This window comes from Panthera pardus, unplaced genomic scaffold, assembly GCF_024362965.1.
Source record: "Panthera pardus isolate Hobbes unplaced genomic scaffold, ASM2436296v1 HiC_scaffold_24, whole genome shotgun sequence".
Lineage (NCBI taxonomy): Eukaryota > Metazoa > Chordata > Mammalia > Carnivora > Felidae > Panthera > Panthera pardus.
This window is the reverse complement of record NW_026526810.1, coordinates 53489279-53512591: the sequence shown is the minus strand read 5'-3', so window position 1 is coordinate 53512591 and position 23313 is coordinate 53489279. Positions and strand designations below refer to the sequence as shown.

General features: G+C 40.4%; 1 protein-coding gene across 1 annotated transcript in view; it reads right to left on the bottom strand.

Annotated features, from left to right (window-relative positions):
• The window catches only part of VPS39 (VPS39 subunit of HOPS complex), a 52364-nt gene that overhangs the window by 10195 nt on the left and 18856 nt on the right, over positions 1-23313 (bottom strand). The window contains exons 9-12 of the mRNA XM_019442459.2: positions 21830-21950; positions 21600-21720; positions 14527-14656; positions 1470-1612 (exon numbers count right to left, since the gene is read on the bottom strand). Coding sequence (XP_019298004.1) covers positions 1470-1612; positions 14527-14656; positions 21600-21720; positions 21830-21950 — 515 coding nt within the window. The remainder of the gene's footprint in view (positions 1-1469; positions 1613-14526; positions 14657-21599; positions 21721-21829; positions 21951-23313) is intronic.

The window sequence follows — 23313 nt, the reverse complement described above, 5'->3', positions numbered from 1 at the left end:
ATATAGGAGCATACCTCAGAGACACTGTGGATTTGGTTCCAGACAGACCACTTCAATAAAGTGAACATCTCAATAAAGCAAGTCAAATGAATTTATTTCACACTGCATACAATGGTATGGTAGTATTATGTCTAACAAAATAATGTACATATCTTAACTTAAACATACTTTATTGCTAAAAAATGCCAACTATCATCTGAGCCTTCAGTGAGTTGTAATCTTTTTGCTGGTGGAGGGTCCTGCCTCGACGATGATGACTCAGGGTGGGGGTGGCTGTGGAAATTTCTTAAAATAAGACAATAATGAAATCTGCCACATCAACTGACTCTTCCTTTCAAGAACAATTTCTTGGGGGGCACCTGGGTAGCTCAGTAGGTTAAGCAACTGACTTCGGCTCAGGTCATGATCTCATGGTTTGTGAGTTCGAGCCCCACGTTGGGCTCTGTGCTGACAGCTCGGAGCCTGGAGCCTGGAGCCTGCTTTGGATTCTGTGTCTCCTTCTCTCTCTACCCCTCCCCTGCTCACACTCCGTCTCTCTCTTTCTCTCTCTCAAAAATAAATAAAGACTTTAAAAGAAAAAAAGGAATGGTTCCTTGGGGTGCCTGGGTTGCTTAGTCGGTTAAGCATCTGACTTTGACTCAGGTCTTGATCTCGCGGTTCATGAGTTCAAGCCCTGCATCGGGCTCTGTGCTGACAGCCTAGAACCTGGAGCCTGCTTCGGATTCTGTGTCTCCCTCTCTCTCTGCTCCCCTCCCGCTCATGCTCTGTTTCTGTCTCTCAAAAATAAACATTAAAAAAAAAAATTAAAAAGACCAATGATCACAGATCATAATTATAAATAATAATGAAAAAGTTTGAAATACTGTGAGAATTACCAAAATGTGACACAGAGACACGAAGTGAGTAAATGCTTTTGGAAAAATGGTGCCGACAGACTTGCTCAATGCTGGGTTGGCACAAACCTTTAATTTGTTTAAAAAAAAAAAAAAGCATCTGTGAAGCACAATAAAGAAGGCTAGTGTGGCTCTAAAGATCTAGAAGGACAACAATATAATGATTACTTTTCTCTGGGTGGGAGAGTTATCAGTGATTTGCACTCTTGCTTTATATTTTCCTGGGGAAAGCACATATTTTTCCACAAGTACGTATGCTCCAAAAAAGTGTTTCAAAAAAATTATTATTTCCTATCAACTAAAATTTATTCTTTTTAGTTCCTTTAACACCTTAGCGTAAATTTATCAGAAATCAAGTAAATTTCCTGGTATTAAGATTTGGCAACAAATAGCTCAATGGTATTAATGAACAGGGAGATGAAGGAGAATGAAATGTGTGAGCCCACCGTGATTGCTACAGGATTCATTTACAGAATATGCCTGTGGTTTAGAGAAGGCCCTCACTTCCATGTCATAGAAAAGCAGGTTCTAGAAGTCCCAGGCAAACTCTTCCACACACCTCTGTACTATACCTACCTGTGTCAGGTAGTCAATCAGAGCTAAGTGTGCCTTCTCCAATTCAGCCCCCGAGAGCACAGGCAGTGGGTTAGGGTACTGCAGCTGTTTCCTGTAGTCTGTGGGCAGCAGGTCCGGGTACAGGCCCATCACATGGGTAGGATCTAAACGGAAGGTAAACGTGATTGCCCAGGAAGAATCATGTAGCAACTTAAGGAGCCAATAAAATGAGACTATTATTATGGCAAAATAAGTTCCAGACTGATTTTTTTTGAGGATTTTTTTTTTTAATCTTTTAAGTAATCTCTACACCCAACATGGAGCTTGAACTCACAACTCTGAGATCAAGAGTCACATGCTCCACCAACTGGAGCCACGCAGGCTCCCCCAAGATGGGCTTTTTAAAAAAAGGAATGACTCCAAGTTCATAACGACTCAATGAGCTATATACACTTACATAATTCGAGCACTATTTATATTTCACCAAACCATCACAAAAATGGCTTGACTCTACATTCCATTCATGGACACATACACATACGCAGAATTCGAACTGAAAATTTATGAGCTCTCTGAAAATGGAGAAAAACTTTTCCAGGAAAAACTGATAAGGCAATTAAAGTTGAAAAGATCAATGACCTTATCTGTCAAAAAAGGAATATTACTAAAACAAATGGCCAAACGATAGGCTAGGGCATATATTTGCAGCATATATGGCAAGAGATTATTAAGTTGATTATATAAAACAAACCCACACAAATTGGTAAAAAAAAAAAAAAAAAAAAAAAAAGAATAAATTTCATTTGATGAACAGGCAAAAGACATGAACATCTGACAAGAAAATAATGTAAGTGGGAAAGCATTCTGTTACATTAAGAATCAAAACAGTACAGGGAGTCTTGGGGGGTTCAGCTGGTTAAATTTCTGACTTTGGCTCAGGTCATGATCTCATGGCTCGTAGGTTCAAGGCCCACTGAGCTGTCAGCACAGAGCCTGGAGCCTGCTTCGGATTCTGTGTCTCCCTCTCGCTCTGCCCCTCCCTGCTCATGCTCTGTCTCTCTCTCTCAAAAATAAAAAAAACAGTAAAAAAATTTAATAAAAGAAAACAGTACACACTAAAAACATGTACACATTTTTATATCCATTTAATTAGTAAAAAAAAAAATTTATATGATACTACCCAGTGCTTGAAATATTATGAAACTGAATCCTTTTTACACTGTCAAGGCAAAAAATACTGCTACCTCAATAAGGAAAAAAGCACCTGGACCCACTAATCCCAGTTCTAGGAGCTCACTCTAACAAAATAGTCTACAAATGGGAGGGGGAAAACACATCTGAATGAACAGGTAATGTTATCATCATTATTTGCAACGATGCAATTCTGGAAACAATGTGGAATTTCTTCAGCAGCAGAAATAAGAACGTATTTTTCATTCGACTAAGAGATTATAATGCAATCATCACAAATTATAATTATGAAGGGCACACAGCAACATGAAAAAACGCTCTAACAATTTTACGTGACAAAAGCTATAAAAGTGTACACCTTTATGATTATAATTACATTAAGATGTGGACATGTGGAAAAAGTTTGGATGAGAAGGAGACAAAATGAGAGTCAAGGCTAGATCTGGAGTAAGCTTCGTTTCCTTTAACACCGTAATAATGTTTTGTACTAGCATTACTTTATTTTCATTAAAAAAAAAATTTTTTTTTTAAGTTGGAGGAACATGAGAAGGCCATGTCCTTTCTGTAAGGAGGCGAGCACCACGCAAACAGACCAGAAGAGAAACGCTACACAGCCCTGAACCCTCCAGGACCCACATCATCCCCAAGGAACCTGTGTCTGGCCACAAAATTTCTGCCCAGCCAGGAAGACGGTGTTCCTCAAAATCAGAGAATCATGATAATGTGAGGAAGACACTCGTGAGAAGCAGCACCTGAATGGCCGAATGGGACAGTTGACAGTTGTACGTGGAGGCCACACAGAAACACAGTCTAAGGAAAGAAGACGGCTGTTGGGGAGCTGGAAGGAAGGGTGGCCCACAATGTGAGCCTCCATCAGCCTCCTGCACCACAGTGTGTGTCTACAAACAGGGCTCTGATGGTGTCATTGTACTTAAAACCGTGTGCCCAAAGCCAATCACCCAAAGCCTCCAATATGATGTCTGAACTCCCTTGCAGCATTCAAGGTCCTCTGAAATTTGGCCCCAGCTTCTCCTTCTAGTGTGATCTATCCAGCGCCACAAACATCCCACTGAGCTGTGGTTCACAGATCCTCAGACACAACTGTGTCCTCCCGCCACCTGCCTTCCTTTACACTCTCCTTTCCCCTGTATCTTCCAGGGCCCAGGTCACCTCCTCTCTCCCCTCCTCTTGAGACCTCCTGACTCAGTTCTCCACAAGCCTGAAGACCTATTTCACGCTTATTCCAATGTTTTACTGAGCAGTTTTACATGCAACCTCTTTATGGACACACAACATGTCTTATTTATCCGTGAAGCCCAGGACTGAAGGCAGAGCTGGTGCTGACCAGGCTTATCTGATCTGCCTTTGGGCTGAGTCCAGGATTATGCCACACATCAAATCCCTAGTAATACAGACAAATAATTAACAATGGGATTATATTTCTTATACAGAACAAATGATACAGATCAACTCTGCTCTGGCCACATGGATCTGGCTGCTCCCTGAACATTTCAACCTCACTGCCTTTCCACTAGCCATTCCCTCTGCCTGCAGTGCACCTCCCCAGACGTGTGCCTGCTTCAATAGCCTCCTTCAGTCCCTAACTTCTCAGAGATGCCTTCCCTGATCATTTAATCTCAAATTTCAAGGCTAATTCTTATCTTCAGTACTCCTTACCCCCCTTCTCCTGTTTTATTTTTCTTAGGACTTACCACTTCCCAACATATTATAATTTTGCTTGTTTATTTCGTTGTCTGCCCTGTCTCCATCAGAATATAAGCGCACAACATGGTATCCAGAATTGTCTTCAGTGCATGGTAGAAGCTTGATAAAATTTTTGTTGACTGAATAATGAATATACTATGTGAACCAATTCAACAGGCTCAATTTCAAGATCTAGATATGGGCTTCAAGAAATACAAAAATTGATAAATGAGAGGGTTCCGGAAGATGGCGGCGTAGGAGGACGCGGGGCTCACAACGCGTCCTGCCGATCACTTAGATTCCACCTACACCTGCCTAAAGAACCCAGAAAACCGCCAGAGGATTAGCAGAAGGGAGTCTCCGGAGTCAAGCGCAGACTAGAGGCCCACGGAAGAGGGTAGGAAGGGTGGCGAGGCGGTGCGCGCTCCACGGACTGGCGGGAGGGAGCCGGGGCGGAGGGGCGGCTCGCCGGCCAAGCGGAGCCCCCGAGTCTGGCTGGCAAAAGCGGAGGGGCCGGACAGACTGTGTTCCGACAGCAAGCGCGACTTAGCGTCTGGGAGGTCATAAGTTAACAGCTCTGCTCGGAAAGCGGGAAGGCTGGAGGACAAAGGGAGGGAGAGCTGCTGAGCCCCCGGACGGCAGTGCTCAGTTTGGCGGGGAACAAAGGCGCCAGCGCCATCTCCCCCGCCCATCCCCCAGCCAAAATCCCAAAGGGAACCAGTTCCTGCCAGGGAACTTGCTCGCTCCACGCAAACACCCAACTCTGTGCTTCTGCGGAGCCAAACCTCCGGCAGCGGATCTGACTCCCTCCCGCTGCCACAGGGCTCCTCCTGAAGCGGATCACCTAAGGAGAAGCGAGCTAAGCCTGCCCCTCCACCCCCCGTGCACCTTGCCTACCCACCCCAGCTAATACGCCAGATCCCCAGCAACACAAGCCTGGCAGTGTGCAAGTAGCCCAGACGGGACACGCCACCCCACAGTGAATCCCGCCCCTAGGAGAGGGGAAGAGAAGGCACACACCAGTCTGACTGTGGCCCCAGCAGTGGGCTGGGGGCAGACATCGGGTCGGACTGCGGCCCCGCCCACTAACTCCAGTTATACACCACAGCACAGGGGAAGTGCCCTGCAGGTCCTCACCACGCAAGGGACTCTCCAAAATGACCAAACGGAAGAATTCCCCTCAGAAGAATCTCCAGGAAATAACAACAGCTAATGAACTGATCAAAAAGGATTTAAATAATATAACAGAAAGTGAATTTAGAATAATAGTCATAAAATTAATCGCTGGGCTTGAAAACAGTATACAGGACAGCAGAGAATCTCTTGCCACAAAGATCGAGGGACTAAGGAACAGTCACGAGGAGTTGAAAAACGCTTTAAACGAAATGCAAAACAAAATGGAATCCATGATGGCTCGGCTTGAAGAGGCAGAGGAGAGAATAGGTGAACTAGAAGATAAAGTTATGGAGAAAGAGGAAGCTGAAAGAAAGAGAGATAAAAAAATCCAGGAGTATGAGGGGAAAATTAGAGAACCAAGTGATACACTAAAAAAAAATAATATACGCATAATTGGTATCCCAGAGGAGGAAGAGAGAGGGAAAGGTGCTGAAGGGGTACTTGAACAAATTATAGCTGAGAACTTCCCTGAACTGGGGAAGGAAAAAGGCATTGAAATCCAAGAGGCACAGAGAACTCCCTTCAGACGTAACTTGAATCGATCTTCTGCACGACATATCATAGTGAAACTGGCAAAATACAAGGATAAAGAGAAAATTCTGAAAGCAGCAAGGGATAAACGTGCCCTCACATATAAAGGGAGACCTATAAGACTCGTGACTGATCTCTCCTTTGAAACTTGGCAGGCCAGAAAGGCTTGGCACGATATCTACAGTGTGCTAAACAGAAAAAATATGCAGCCGAGAATCCTTTATCCAGCAAGTCTGTCATTTAGAATAGAAGGAGAGATAAAGGTCTTCCCAAACAAACAAAAACTGAAGGAATTTGTCACCACGAAACCAGCCCTACAAGAGATCCTAAGGGGGATCCTGTGAGACAAAGTACCAGAGACATCACTACAAGCATAAAACATACAGACATCACAATGACTCTAAACCCATATCTTTCTATAATAACACTGAATGGAAATGGATTAAATGCGCCAACTAAAAGACACAGGGTATCAGAATGGATAAAAAAACAAGACCCATCTATTTGTTGTCTACAAGAGACTCATTTTAGATCTGAGGACACCTTTAGATTGAGAGTGAGGGGATGGAGAACTATCTATCATGCTCCTGGAAGCCAAAAGAAAGCTGGAGTAGCCATACTTATATCAGACAAACTAGACTTTAAATTAAAGGCTGTAACAAGAGATGAAGAAGGGCATTATATAATAATCACAGGGTCTATCCACCAGGAAGAGCTAACTATTATAAATGTCTATGCGCCAAATACCCGAGCCCCCAGATATATAAAACAATTACTCATAAACATAAGCAACCTTATTGATAAGAATGTGGTCATTGCAGGGGACTTTAACACCCCACTTACAGAAATGGATAGATCATCTAGACACACAGTCAATAAAGAAACAAGGGCCCTGAATGATACATTGGATCAGATGGACTTGACAGATATATTTAGAACTCTGCATCCCAAAGCAACAGAATATACTTTCTTCTCGAGTGCACATGGAACATTCTCCAAGATAGATCATATACTGGGTCACAAAACAGCCCTTCATAAGTTTACAAGAATTGAAATTATACCATGCATACTTTCAGACCACAATGCTATGAAGCTTGAAATCAACCACAGGAAAAAGTCTGGAAAACCTCCAAAAGCATGGAGGTTAAAGAACACCCTACTAACGAATGAGTGGGTCAACCAGGCAATTAGAGAAGAAATTAAAATATACATGGAAACAAACGAAAATGAAAATACAACAATCCAAATGCTTTGGGATGCAGCGAAGGCAGTCCTGAGAGGAAAATACATTGCAATCCAGGCCTATCTCAAGAAACAAGAAAAATCCCAAATACAAAATCTAACAGGACACCTAAAGGAAATAGAAGCAGAACAGCAAAGGCAGCCTAAACCCAGCAGAAGAAGAGAAATAATAAAGATCAGAGCAGAAATAAACAATATAGAATCTAAAAAAACTGTAGAGCAGATCAACGAAACCAAGAGTTGGTTTTTTGAAAAAATAAACAAAATTGACAAACCTCTAGCCAGGCTTCTCAAAAAGAAAAGGGAGATGACCCAAATAGATAAAATCATGAATGAAAATGGAATGATTACAACCAATCCCTCAGAGATACAAACAATTATCAGGGAATACTATGAAAAATTATATGCCAGCAAATTGGACAACCTGGAAGAAATGGACAAATTTCTAAACACCCACACTCTTCCAAAACTCAATCAGGAGGAAATAGAAAGCTTGAACAGACCCATAACCAGCGAAGAAATTGAATCGGTTATCAAAAATCTCCCAACAAATAAGAGTCCAGGACCAGATGGCTTCCCAGGGGAGTTCTACCAGACATTTAAAGCAGAGATAATACCTATCCTTCTCAAGCTATTCCAAGAAATAGAAAGGGAAGGAAAACTTCCAGACTCATTCTATGAAGCCAGTATTACTTTGATTCCTAAACCAGACAGAGACCCAGTAAAAAAAGAGAACTACAGGCCAATATCCCTGATGGATATGGATGCAAAAATTCTTAATAAGATACTAGCAAATCGAATTCAACAGCATATAAAAAGAATTATTCACCATGATCAAGTGGGATTCATTCCTGGGATGCAGGGGTGGTTCAACATTCGCAAATCGATCAACGTGATACATCACATTAACAAAAAAAAAGAGAAGAACCATATGATCCTGTCAATCGATGCAGAAAAGGCCTTCGACAAAATCCAGCACCCTTTCTTAATAAAAACCCTTGAGAAAGTCGGGATAGAAGGAACATACTTAAAGATCATAAAGGCCATTTATGAAAAGCCCACAGCTAACATCATCCTCAACGGGGAAAAACTGAGAGCTTTTTCCCTGAGATCAGGAACACGACAGGGATGCCCACTGTCACCGCTGTTGTTTAATATAGTGCTGGAAGTTCTAGCATCAGCAATCAGACAACAAAAGGAAATCAAAGGCATCAAAATTGGCAAAGATGAAGTCAAGCTTTCGCTTTTTGCAGATGACATGATATTATACATGGAAAATCCGATAGACTCCACCAAAAGTCTGCTAGAACTGATACATGAATTCAGCAAAGTTGCAGGATACAAAATCAATGTGCAGAAATCAGTTGCATTCTTATACACTAACAATGAAGCAACAGAAAGACAAATGAAGAAACTGATCCCATTCACAATTGCACCAAGAAGCATAAAATACCTAGGAATAAATCTAACCAAAGATGTAAAAGATCTGTATGCTGAAAACTATAGAAAGCTTATGCAGGTAATTGAAGAAGATATAAAGAAATGGAAAGACATTCCCTGCTCATGGATTGGAAGAATAAATATTGTCAAAATGTCAATACTACCCAAAGCTATCTACACATTCAATGCAATCCCAATCAAAATTGCACCAGCATTCTTCTCGAAACTAGAACAAGCAATCCTAAAATTCATATGGAACCACAAAAGGCCCCGAATAGCCAAAGTAATTTTGAAGAAGAAGACCAAAGCAGGAGGCATCACAATCCCAGACTTTAGCCTCTACTACAAAGCTGTCATCATCAAGACAGCATGGTATTGGCATAAAAACAGACACATAGACCAATGGAATAGAATAGAAACCCCAGAACTAGACCCACAAACGTATGGCCAACTCATCTTTGACAAAGCAGGAAAGAACATCCAATGGAAAAAAGACAGTCTCTTTAACAAATGGTGCTGGGAGAACTGGACAGCAACATGCAGAAGGTTGAAACTAGACCACTTTCTCACACCATTCACAAAAATAAACTCAAAATGGATAAAGGACCTGAATGTGAGACAGGAAACCATCAAAACCTTAGAGGAGAAAGCAGGAAAAGACCTCTCTGACCTCAGCCGTAGCAATCTCTTACTCGGCACATCCCCAAAGGCAAGGGAATTAAAAGCAAAAGTGAATTACTGGGACCTTATGAAGATAAAAAGCTTCTGCACAGCAAAGGAAACAACCAACAAAACTAAAAGGCAACCAACGGAATGGGAAAAGATATTTGCAAATGACACATCGGACAAAGGGCTAGTATCCAAAATCTATAAAGAGCTCATCAAACTCCACACCCGAAAAACAAATAACCCAGTGAAGAAATGGGCAGAAAACATGAATAGACACTTCTCTAAAGAAGACATCCGGATGGCCAACAGGCACATGAAAAGATGTTCAACGTCGCTCCTTATCAGGGAAATACAAATCAAAACCACACTCAGATATCACCTCACGCCAGTCAGAGTGGCCAAAATGAAGAAATCAGGAGACTATAGATGCTGGAGAGGATGTGGAAAAACGGAAACCCTCTTGCACTGTTGGTGGGAATGCAAATTGGTGCAGCCGCTCTGGAAAGCAGTGTGGAGGTTCCTCAGAAAATTAAAAATAGACCTACCCTATGACCCAGCAATAGCACTGCTAGGAATTTATCCAAGGGATACAGGAGTACTGATGCATAGGGGCACCTGTACCCCAATGTTTATAGCGGCACTCTCAACAATAGCCAAATTATGGAAAGAGCCCAAATGTCCATCAACTGATGAATGGATAAAGAAATTGTGGTTTATATACACAATGGAATACTACGTGGCAATGAGAAAAAATGAAATATGGCCTTTTGTAGCAACATGGATGGAACTGGAGAGTGTGATGCTAAGTGAAATAAGCCATACAGAGAAAGACAGATACCATATGGTTTCACTCTTATGTGGATCCTGAGAAACATAACAGAAACCCATGGGGGAGGGGAAGGAAAAAAAAAAAAAAAAAGAAGTTAGAGTGGGAGAGAGCCAAAGCATAAGAGACTGTTAAAAACTGAGAACAAATTGAGGGTTGATGGGGGGTGGGAGGGAGGGCAGGGTGGGTGATGGGTATTGAGGAGGGCACCTTTTGGGATGAGCACTGGGTGTTGTATGGAAACCAATTTGACAGTAAATTTCATATATTAAAAAAATAAAAAAAATAAAAAATAAAAAAAAAAAAGAAATACAAAAATTATCTTACTCATATCATACTCAACCACTCAAGACTCCAAAACCCCAGGGCCTCAATGCAGTGTGTTTTCTTATCAAGCCATCATGCAAATACCGGCAGCACTTACCTTTCTATTTTGCATTAGAGCTTTTTATGTACAAGTTGTGGATTACCACAAGGAAATACTGCTAAAATATTGGTTCTTAAACATCTTTAGGATCTAAAACATCTTAAAGAATTTGATAAAAGGTCCTGATCCTCTCTCTAGAAAAACCCACACATGAAAAAATTTTTGTATCAAGTCTAGGGTGGTTTATAGATTTGATAAAGCCCACTCACAGGTCCCATGTCCCCAGTGGCAGGAGACACAGCTTCTTTCTGACTCATAAAAGCTAGAAATAGGACACCCTTGTAAGAAGCCTATCCGTGGAACACAGGAAAGAAAAGGGCAGGAAAGCAAACCTGGGCCCAGTCCATCCTATACTAGAGGGATGAAAGGACACTGGGCCCGGTAGTATTATATTCCAGCCATCTGAGACTGTTTTCTGCAGCCTGGCCTCGCTCTGTCTCAGAACATGCCTCCACAAAACTTCCTTTTGCTCCCATTCTGTGCTCTTGAAGCATTCTTCTGACTTGGCATCCCAGGTACACTCTTTTCTGCTACAACCTGAGTTTCTTTCATGTGAATTAGTTCATGCACAGTTGGTAAGTGGGAGAATGAGATCATTGTGAAGCAAAAATTGTGTCCATTCGTATGCAAAATTTTCCCAACTTGTTAGTGTTTTCAAGTGACCAGGCAAGCTTCCTCATAATTAAAGAGAAAGCCTAATTATACTGGGAGACCTAAAGAAAGGAACTTAAAAGTGACCTTTTTTAGCCCAGGGAGTGGCTGGTTAGTAGCTTCAAAACCGCTACACTTTCTATTAAGTTAAACCACCTGCAAAAGCTGAGAGTCAGAATGAAGCAAAGATGTTCTCCCCATATTAATTATTTGAGGGCTTCATAAAGAAGTCTATATCCAGGATGAGACGCTTTATTTTGATGAAACTAGTTTCTATTAGAAGCAAATATTCTCAAAGATTTGTATCTCAAAGGAAAAAGCACAGCCCCAGGATTCAAGATTGCCGAGCACTGTCATGCTGGGTACCAACACCAGTGGGAATTTAGTTTTAGTAGGACCGTTATTGTTTTAATTAGTGTTCCACTTACAAAGTTGCCTATGTCTTGAGTGGTCTGCCCCAGTCCCATTTTTCCCACAAGCCCTGTTATGTCCCATTAAGGATTTATTTATTTTAAACTTTGAGAGAGAGAGAGAGAGAGAGAGAGAGAGAGAACAAGCGAGCAGGAGAGGGGCAGAGAGAGAGAATCCTGTGCTGTTAGAGCACAGGCCAACACGGGGCTCAATCTCATGAACTGTAAGATCATGACTTGAGCCGAAATCAAGAGTCAGATGCTTGACCGACTGAGCCACCCAGGCGCCCCTACAGGAGTTATTTATTATAGAATATAAGGTTTTGCAGAACCCCATTCAAAGCATCATAACAAAATGCCTGTACCTCAATACACATAAAAAAGAGCGCCCTGGGTGCCCTGTATGAATATTCTAGCCACTGGAAAGAGATCTGGCCTCTCTACTGTAAATAAATAAAGGGATATTCTGTTAATATACTGGTCTCATGTGATTTTCGTCAGGGTCAGACTATACTGGTAGTCCGATGATCTCTGGATATACTAAGAACATCCACTTCTGGACCTGAGGACCAGACCTTAGTCTGAGGTCAATGGAGATGCTGCCCACTAGACAACATCACCACCAGCACACCTCCTGCCACTGGTAAGGGTCCACTTGGGCCTTAGTTCCCTACAAGACTGCTCTTTGAAAGCAGAATTTGTCTGGTTATAGTTGCTTGGAGCCCAGTGTAGTGCACTGTATGTATTTGTGGAATGAATAAATTAAAAGATACTAACTTCATTAAGACTGACTTTAAAGCTTTAGGATTGGGGTTCAATTATCATTGGTACATAGAAAAAGTACCAAGTTACTATGGTATTTATAGCTTATTATTCCAGGGTTTTCCCAAAGAGCTGGTAGTACACTGAAGATAAATGTCCCAAATGAGTTCATTCGGAGGAAGGATGGTACAAATTTATTGATTCAGGTTGCCCAGCTTCCACCCCCCTTCTTAAATAGGTGAGCTCCTTCTTCCATACCACATGTGGTCTTGGAGAATAGTTCTAGGCACCTACGTTTGCCTTCAGAAGCAAAGGGTAGCCACAACCTCTTTCCCCACCCCTAGTAAAGTCAGAAGATGTGAGACTCTGACCCAATCCTGGTCAATTGGATACCCGTGATCTTGAGAAAGTGACTCGAGGATGACAAGCAGTTATGGTACACACCAACAAAGATCACAGCCTACATGGTTCTTTTATGTAATGTTGATACTCCTCCAGCAAGAGGTAGGGTCTGTGTTCCCCTGCCTTGAACACATAAGAATATGGCAGAAGTGACTATGATAAAAGGCACTGAGGCTTCCACTGAGGTCTCTTGGATTGCTCACACCAGGAAAAGCCAGTCACTAGGAATGAGGACACTCAGAGGGACCCACTTGGATAAGTACTGAGGCTTCCAGCTCACAACCAGCACCAACTTGTCAGCTATGAGAATGAGCCACTCTGGAAGTGGATCCTCTAGCCTAGTCAGGACTCCAGATGAAGATAGCCGAGCCAACATACAACTACAATCACACGAGAGATCCCAAGCAACAACTGCCTAGCTGATTCCTTCCCAAATTCCTAACCATAACACATACCGGGAGAGATAACAGATGATTTGTTATTTTACGCCACTAAGCTTTGCGGTGATTTGTTACATGGTATTAGATAGCTAATACAAGCTGGTGAGGGGCAATTTTCATTGAGGATGTGGTAACAGGCAGTAGCAACAGCTCAGGAAGTAACTGTGCCAGTGGAGGACTGCTCAGCCTGTCCTGGTTCCAAAGGGATTGCTGTCCAGCTTCCTGCTTCTTGTTGGGAGGTTCTCTGGAGCTCCCTTGGTTCCTATCATTCCCAAGCCTGGTCTCCATTAATTTTGTGTCTACCTACCATTCTCTTAATATTCCAAGAAACCACGCTTCATTTACCCAGATACTGCTTTAATTAACCAGAACTGGTCTCCATTGCTCACAACCAAGAACCTTAACTGATACTGGGAGTTATCTTTAGCTCATTATTGGCCAATGATGAGGGAAGGAGAAAAAAAGGCAAAACAAAAGAAGAAAGGATAAATATTATATAGAGTCAAACCAAGTATATATAAACGGACCTAAATTAAGCAAAAATAGAATGTACAGAAACAAAACAATTTAATACTAACAACAAGCTAACTTTATTTGGCATTTATCCTGTACCATGCACTGTTCTAAGCACTTTACATAATCTTCACAATGCTTTGAGATAAGTATTATTATTCACCCTGCTTTGCAGAGGAGAAAACTGGAACACAGAGAGGTCCGCTAACTTTGCCTGAGGTCAGCAGTCAGACTCCAGCGTCCCTGCCCCTCACAACCATGTTCTAATGTCTAGAGAGTTTGTAGGTCTCTGAGAACAGGAAGGGCTTTGCAGCACTGCCTTGTGTGACTCTCAAAAGTAACCTACTGTTTAATCCTACTAAGCTCAGGTCAGGGACTTTTGCCTAGAACGGCATTCAATAAATACTAGATGACTGAATACACACTTGTTCACTTGAATTACTTTCTGTTTTCTTTCTCTAATGGCAAGGGTAAACCACTGTGGGCAACTGGAAGTCTGTGTTTATGGGTGAGACCAGATGCACAAGATGAGGGCTGTAAATATATAACCTGTGGTCACCCACCAGATCCTGTGAGGCATGAGGATCAATTGACATGAGCACTGGTCTCAGATGTCTAGTATCACTTCTTCTGTGATACTATGAAGTCCTTCCCTCCATGAAGTCCTTATCCCAGGGCCATACCCACTTGTTACCTGTGCCAAGCTTAGCAAAGACCTGCATGGACTCATCAAAACGCTTCTGGCAGAAGAGGTTGAAGGCATACAAGTTCTTAATGTGATGGATCTGTTGCTGCTTTTCACTGTCGGAATCATCTTTCATTTCCTAGTAAGACAGCAGAATAGGTAAGAGTTCACTCACTCACCAAATATTTATTCAGTATATACTAGGTACTAGACACACCCTATGAGGTCCACATACCAAAGTGTACAAGACAGCCACATGGCATCTGCCCTCATAGACTGCCCTGATATTCTAACCAAAAGACTGAGAAGAAATTATGTAATTAAAATATAACTGGGTTTCCACAAAATATGTGTGACCTGTATTCCTGAAAATTGTCAAGGTCATGAAAAATAAGGAAAGATTAAGAAACTGTCACAGATCAGAGGTCACTAAAGACATACAACAGCTAAATACAACGTGATTTCTGGACTTGAAACTGGAACAGAAAAAGGGCGTTACGTTAATGGAAAAACTGGTGAAATCTGAGTCAAGTCTAGAGTTTAGTTTAAAAACACAAAAAAATCAAAACCAAAACAAAACAGGGTGAGTGATGACAGAAGCACATGGGAGGGGTATCTAGTCTAGTCTGAGCAGTGGGTCTGAGAAGGACACCAAGAGGAATGTGGACTAAGACATAGGCTGAGCTGGAGTTAACCAGGGGAGTCTGGGCAGCTGACAGATGGAAGGGAAGAAGAGTGTGTTTTCCCAGAAAAGAGGACAGCACGTGTGCAAGGCCCTAATGTGACAGAGGGAACCCAGGCATGCTCAAGGATCAAAGGACATTTAACGTAGCTGGCACAGTAGGGACAGGTGCTGTTCACAGTAAGCTATTTATTATTTTTGTTTCTCCCTTATAACCCTTCATTCCCCTTATATTCTTTTAAACCCATCTTTAGGTTTAATTTCTTCCTTCAAACTGTCTTTCCATTTTTCCCTTCTTTTCCTTTCCTTGTGCCATCTATTGCCTTGTCTAGACCACCATCACCATGCGGCCACACCTGGTCTAAGCCCTCTTGGGTGCTTTACAGGCTTTCAAAACCTGGCACAGCCTCCTTATCTGGATTATTCCCAGACATTCAAGCATCACCCTCTGCTCCAGTCAGGATGGGCTCCAAACGGTTTCCACACTTGTTTTCACTTCTTCAACTTCCTCAGGCTCTTAGCATTCTCTGTTTCCTCACCTGATTCTGATCTATTCAGAAAGGGTCCAACCTGGGGATGCCGTGTCCAGCCAACAGGGAACTGCCCCTTGGCTAAAATTTTGCTCCATGTTTTGTCAATGGTAAAAACTTTAGTATGTTAATTGTCCTCTGAAAGTTTCATGTAGTTCTTTAATTTCTTTACAGAAAAAATAGGTTCCTCAAGAGCGAAGATGGTATTAACCAACCTTCTTTCATCACAGCACAGGATACCTACTAAGCACAAGTCTAGAAAAGAGAAGGAAAAATGGAAACCCACTTCTACCTTCTCCACTGAAGATTAAACACACAACCTGCAGCAGGAAGATCACTGAAAAGACCCAAGATCTTCCTGTGGAGAAAAATAAGATACTAAAAAAGCTATGCGCTGCATCATACCCTTTAAAGTTCAAAAACTAAATACATATTCTAGCACACAGATATATGTAAATGATTAAACAAGAAGCAACTTCTTAAAATTTAATTACAGGGGCGCCTGGCTGGCTCAGTCAGTTAAGCGTCTGACTCTTGGTTTCGGCTCAGGTCATGATCTCACAGTTCGTGAGTTCAAGCCCCACATCCGGTTCCACGCTAATAGTGCTGAGCCTGCTTTGCAATCTCTCTCTCTCTTTCTCTCTGCTTCTCCCTGCTCATGCTCTCTATCTCTCTAAATAAATAAATAAACTTAAAAGGAATTTTTAAATTTAATTCCAGTACAGGGATGCCTGGGTGGCTCAGTCGGCTGAACATCCGACTCTTGATTTCAGCTCAGGTCATGATCTTAGGGTTGTGGGATTGAGCCTCACATTGGGCTCTGCAATGAGTGTGGAGCCTGCTTGGGATTCTTTCTTTCTCTTTCTCTCTCTCTCTCTCTCTTTCCCTTTGCCACTCTACCCACTTGCACTCTCTAAAAATAAAAAAAATAATAATAAAAAAACATTTAAAATTTACTTCCAGTACAATTAACGTAGTATTATATTAGTTTCAGGTGTACAATATGGTGAGTTGACAATTCTATACAATACTCAGTGCTCATCACGATATGTGTACTTTTTTAAAAAAATGTTTATTTATTAGAGAGTACATAGATGCGCACATACGTATGGGAGGGACAGAGAGAATCTCAAGCAGTCTCCGTGCTCACACAGGGCTCAATCTCATGAACTGTGAGATCATGACGTGAGCCAAAATCAAGAGTCTGATGCTTAACCAACTGAGCCACCCAGGCACCCCATGATACGTGTACTCTTAATCCCTTTCACTTATTTTCCCTCATCTACCCACCCTTCTGATAACTACCAGTTTGTTCTCTATAGTTAAGAATCTGTTTTTGTGGTTTGTCTTTTTTTCTTTGGTCTTTTGCTTCTTAAATTGCACATATAAGTGGAATCATATGGTATTTGTCTTTCTCTGACTTATTTCACTTAGCATTATACTCTCTAGATCCCTCCATGTTGTTGCAAATGGCAAGATTTCATTCTTTTTATGCCTGAAAAATATTCCACTGTGTATATATACCACATCTTCTTCATCCACTCATCTACCAATGGACACTTACATTGCTTCCCTATCTTGGCTACTGTAAATAATGCAATAAACACAGGGGTCCATATATCTTTTAGAATCAGTGTTTTTGTGTTCTTTGAGTAAATTCCAGTAGTTGAATTACTGAATCATATAATAGTTCTATTTTTAATTTTTTGAGGAAACTTCATACTGTTTTCCACAGTAGCTATACCAATTTGCATTCCCACAACAGTGCATGAAGGCTCCAGTTTTTCTCCACATCCTCACCAACACTTGTTGTTTCTTATGTTGTTGATTTTAGCCATTCTGACAGGTATGATGTATCATCTCATTGTGGTTTTAATTTTCATTTCCCTGATGAGGAGTGATGTTGAGCATCTTTTCAAATGTCTGCTGGCCATCTGTATGGCTTCTCTGGAGAATGTCTGTTCATGCTTTCTGCCCATTTTTAAATTGGATTATTTTTTGGGTGTTGAGTTATATCAGTTCTTTATATATTTTGGATACTAATCCTTTATCAGGTATGTCATTTGCAAGTATCTTCTTTCATTTAGTAGGTTGTCTTTTAGTTTTGTTGACTGTTTCCTTTGCTGTGCAGAAGCTTTTTATTTTGATGTAGTCCCAATAGTTTGTTTTTGCTTGTTTCCCTTGCCTAAGGAGACATATCTAGAAAAATGTTGCTATGATCGATTTCAGAGAAATTACTGCCTGTGTTCTTCTAGGATTTTTACGATTTCAGGTCTCACATTTAGGTCTTTAATCCATTTTGACCTTATTTTTTGTGTATAGTGTAAGAAAGAGGTCCAGTTTCAATCTTTTGCATGCTGTTGCCTAGTTTTTCCACCACCATTTTTTGAAGAGATTGTTTTTTACCCATTGTATATTCTTGCCTCTTTTGTTGACGAGTAATTGACCATATAATCATGGGTTTATTTCTGGGCTCTCTATTCTGTTCCATTTATCTATGTGTCTGTTTTTTGTGTATTATAGTGCTTTTGTTAATACAGCTTTGTAGCATATCTTGAAATCTAGGATTGTGATACCTCCAGTTTCATTTCTTCCTCTTTTTCAAAATTGCTTTGGCTATTTAGGGTCTTTTGTGGTTCCATACAAATTTTAGAATTGTTTGTTCTAGTTCTGTGGAAAATGCTATTGGTATTTTTATAGAGGTTGCATTAAGTCTATAGATTACTTTGGATAGAATGGACATTTTAACATTTGTTCTTCCAGTCAATGAGGATGGAATATCTTTCCATTTGTTTGTGTCATTGTCAATTTCTTTCATCAGTGTTTTGCAGTTTTCAGAGTACAGATCTTTGACCTCCTTGGTTAAGTTTATTCCTAGGTATTTTATTATTTTTGGTGCAATTGTAAATGGAATTGTTTTCTTAATTTCTCTTTCCTCTATTTCATTATCAGTGTGTAGAAATGTAACAGATTTCTGTAGATTGATTTTGCATCCTGAAACTTTACTGAATTCATTTATCAATTCAAGCAGTTTCTTGGTGGAATCTTTTGGGTTTTCTATATACAGTATCATGTCATCCGTAAACAGTGATACTTTTACTTCTTCCATACTGATTTGGATGCCTTTATTTCTTTTTGTTGTCTGACTTCTATGGCTAGGACTTCCAGTACTATGTTGAACAAAGCAGTGAGAGTGGACAACCTCACCTTGTTCCTGACCTTAGGGAAAAGGCTCTCAGTTTTTTTCCCCATTAAGGATGATATTAGCTGTGGGTTCTTCATATATGATATTGAGGTACAGTCCCTCTAAACCTATTCTGTTGAGAGTTTTTTATGAATGGATACTGTACTTTGGCAAATGCTTTTTCTGTGTCTACTCAAATGATCATATGGTTCTTTATCCTTTCTCTTGATGTGACTTAACACATTGATTAATTTGCAAATATTCAACCACCCTTGCAACCCAGGAAGAAATCCCACTTGATTGTGGTGAATGATTTTTAAAGTACTGCTGGATTCAGTTAGCTGATATTTTATTGAGAATTTTTACATCTGTGTTCATCAGGGATATTGGCCTGTAGTTCTCTCTCCCTCTCTCTCTCTTTTTTTCTTTGTAGTGTCTTTATCTGGTTGTGGTATCAGGGTAATGGCCTCATAGAATGGATTTGGAAGGTTTCCCTCCTTTCCTGTTTTTTTCAAATAGTTTGAGAAGAATATGTATTAACTCTTCTCTAAATGTTTGGTAGAATTCACCTGTGAAGCCATCTGGTCCTAGACTTTTGTTTTTTGGGAGGTTTTTTGTTTGTTTGTTTGTTTGTTTTTTAATTTTAGAGAGAGAGTGTGCAAGCAAGTAAGGGAGAGGGGCAGAGTGGGAGAAAGAGGGAGAGAAAAAGGAAATCCTAAGCAGGCTCCACACTCAGCATGGAGCCTGGGGCATGGCTAATCCCACAGCCCCGGGATCATGACCTGAGCCGAAATCAAGTGTTGGACACGCAACCAACTGAGCCACTCAGGCACCCCGGGAAGTTTTTTGATTACTAATTCAATTTCACTGCTGACAATCAGTCTGTTCAAATTTTCTATTTCTTCTTGATTCAGTCTTGGGAGGTTATAGGTTTCTAGGAATTTATCCATTTCTGTTATTTGTCCAATTTGTTGGCATATAATTTTTCATAATTTTCTTATAATCCTTCGCATTTCTGTGTTGTCAATTGTTAATTCTCCTCTTCCTTATTTCATTTATTGGAGTCCTCTCTTTGGCTAATGGTTTATCAATTTTGATGATCTTTTCAAAGAACCAACTCCTAGTTTCACTGATTTGTTTTATTGTTTTTTAGTTTCTATTTCATTTATTTCTGCTCTAATCTTTATTATTTCCTTCCTACTACTGGTTTGAGATTTTGTTTGTTCTTTTTCTAGCTCCTTTATGTGTAAAGTTAGATTGTTTATTTGAGATTTTTCAACAAGAAACACATTTTTAACGGGCGTGATAAATACAAATTTAGGGTAATGGCTATGTCTTGAGGGAAGGTAGAGAGATGGGATGGGGAGGAACATATAGGTTATATAAGTTATTTTTCTTGGGTAAGATGGTGGATTCATGGGTATTTTTTTTTTTAAATTTTTTTTTTTTACATTTTATTTATTTTTGAGAAACAGAGTGAGACAAAGCGTGAGCGGGGGAGGGGCAGAGAGAGAAGGAGACAGAATCTGAAGCAGGCTCCAGGCTCTGAGCAAGCAGTCAGCACAGAGCCTGATGCGGGGCTTGAACCCACAAACTGTGAGATCATGACCTGAGCCGAAGTCGGCGCTCAACCGACTGAGCCACCCAGGCGCCCCATGGGTATTATTTTAAAAATGAAAATAATGGAGGGCAATGCATAGGTGGCAAAAAAAAAAAAAAATTAGTAAGATGTTAAATTAAATGCCCTAAGAAAGAAACAATCTTTATGGGATATTAAACATGTCTAACTATTAAGACTGGATTTTTGTTTTAAATCCAGAACATGTATATCCAAGATGAGTGTTACTTTTCAAAAGTATCTACCACATGTGACTACAAACATAAATTCCAAAACATGCAACCACTGCTTTCCTTTCAGAAAGAACTGACAAGATACTCTAAAAAGTAAGCTTTTAAAATACTACCTTCATAAAAATCTCTTTTACTAAATTAATTTAATGAGTAGGATCGGAATAATCTTTGGTTGTTTCCTAAACTCAAATCCACTCTCTACAGACAATAATCACCACTGGGGATGTTTAAAAGAGTAAGACAAATCTCAGAGATCAGTCTCCAAAAGTTGGCAATGAGAGAAACACCAAAATAAGAGCATGGTTACTACTTGGCTATGAACCTCGGCTATGAACAATATCCCATGGAAACATTCAAGGACAGTGGCAGCCATAAAGAGTGCAGCCTTCTCAAATGCAGCAACATGAGGTGGTTTCAGAATACCTGAAGAAGGCCTGCCTATCCAAACACAGGGGAACTACTGTTGAAAGGGATTTTGAGTGGCCCTCCAGTTGTTGCATTTAACCAGACTGCGGTCTTACATTTATAATTGCTACTTTAATACCTGCACTGTCTTTAATTTTTCAAGGCTGTAACGTATCTATTAAATTATTTTATTGTCTTATTAATTCTAGGAGATATTTGGCATTCTTCTCCATTTTACAGATAAGCAAACTGAAAGTGTGAAATTATTTAGAGTTTATGGCAGCATCAGATCCCAAATCCAAGTCTCCTAACTTTCAGCTCTGTGCTTATTCTACCAGTCTAAACCAAATATAAACATCTAAAACAAAAAAACCTGCTTTGAACAACGAGAAAGGCAGACTCAGATCCATATCTCAGAAACAATACTTACTGCAAGCTGTAGAGCCAGTTCAAACTGCTTGTCCTGGAGAAGCTGTTGGATTTGGGTTGCCATGGGGACAGGAATGAGTCTCCAAACAAAATGATTGCTGGCCACATAGATAATATTTGATCTGGGGGCAGGAATAAGAGTATCAGCAAAAGGGCACAGGCTTTATGATGACATAGGTGATTTTAAAGCTTTGCAATATGGCAGCTACAGTAAAAAAAGAAATTCCTTACCCTCCCGAAGTAATGAAGCGGGGCCTTTGCAATTCAATACTCTGGACCAGAAGCCTCGGTTCGAATGTTCGGATCTCCACATATCGAGGCAAAACTGCAATGATGTAGGGAGGCTGGTGCTCTAAACAAGAAAGACACCTTGAATTGCAGATCTGATCTATGAACTGCTTCAGTTTCCCATTTCTAAGCTGCACTTAAACAGGATCTCCCAATAGTCCACTAGTCAAATACCAAGTCAGGATCCTACATTGTGATATCCAAAGGGAAAAAATGTTTTGTCCAAGTGACGCTAAGAGAAATCTCTTGCACAAGAAGGATGCATCCAGCTTCGCTGACAGTGACCTGATCCCACTCCTACCATCTCCTCCAAAGGACTGGGTGAAAGCTTCACCTGCTCCCTTTCTCACCAGTCACAAAATTAAGCCAGAGAAAGGTCAGTAGCAGCTGCCCCTAACAATGCATCAGAGGGAGAATAAGGTTACATGACCTCTTCTTTCATTCTCTTAGGAAGGGCAGGAGGAAGGTAACTTCTTTTTTCCCTAAAATGAGGCTAACGAAAGAATTCCACATTTCTGGCCAAAGTTATTTCTGCTTAAGATTTTCACAGGGAAAAGATGTACACTCCACTTAATGCGTAATGGTTACAGAGAAGGCAGCTGGATGGCATTCTCAGGGTAGCAGTTTTCTACCACTGATGTATCTAGAAAGTAGAGGAGTGGTTGCCAAGGGCTGAGGGAGAGAGAAATGGGTTGTTACTTAATAGATATGGAGTTTTAGTTTTGCAAGATGAAAATATTCTGAAATCTGTTGCATGACCATACGAATATATGTAATGACTGAACTGTATGCTTAAAAATGGTTAAGGTGATAGATTTTATGTTATTTTTTATCACAAAACTGAAAATTTTTTAAATGTAAAAAAATAGTAAGAAATGAACCACTAGATGGCATCATTATCAAAAAGAAATGTAACCTCAAAGAATGTATTTGTAGTTTCTTAGTCTGGCTAACTTCCTATGAATTTATTTTCCTCATTTATTTTCTGATAAAAAGTTTTTCATATTATGTTTGCAATTTACACTCTAAATACAGTAAAAAATTTACAGCCAGAAGGGACCTGGCCTAAGTAATACTTCTATCACTTTGAACACCATCACTGTTATTAGGCTGGTATTTTTCATCTTACGAAAAAAAATAAAGTAAAATAAATGTGGTTTTGTGTTGGATTTTTTACTTTTCTTTTTTTGCTGGCCTCCTTTTTAAAAGCTAGTACAATTCCCTTTGGTGTTAATTTGTATAAATTTGAAAATTTCTCTCCTTTAATCTGGTCTAATTTAATGAAAAAGGTAATCTATAATAGAAGCACTCTTATCATTGCCCAGTCTCCTCAACTCTTTGACGATAGAGATGGTCTATATCTGTTTGTATCTTCAAAACTTGGCAGAGTGCCTGGTATACCGCAGATATATAACAAATTGCCAACA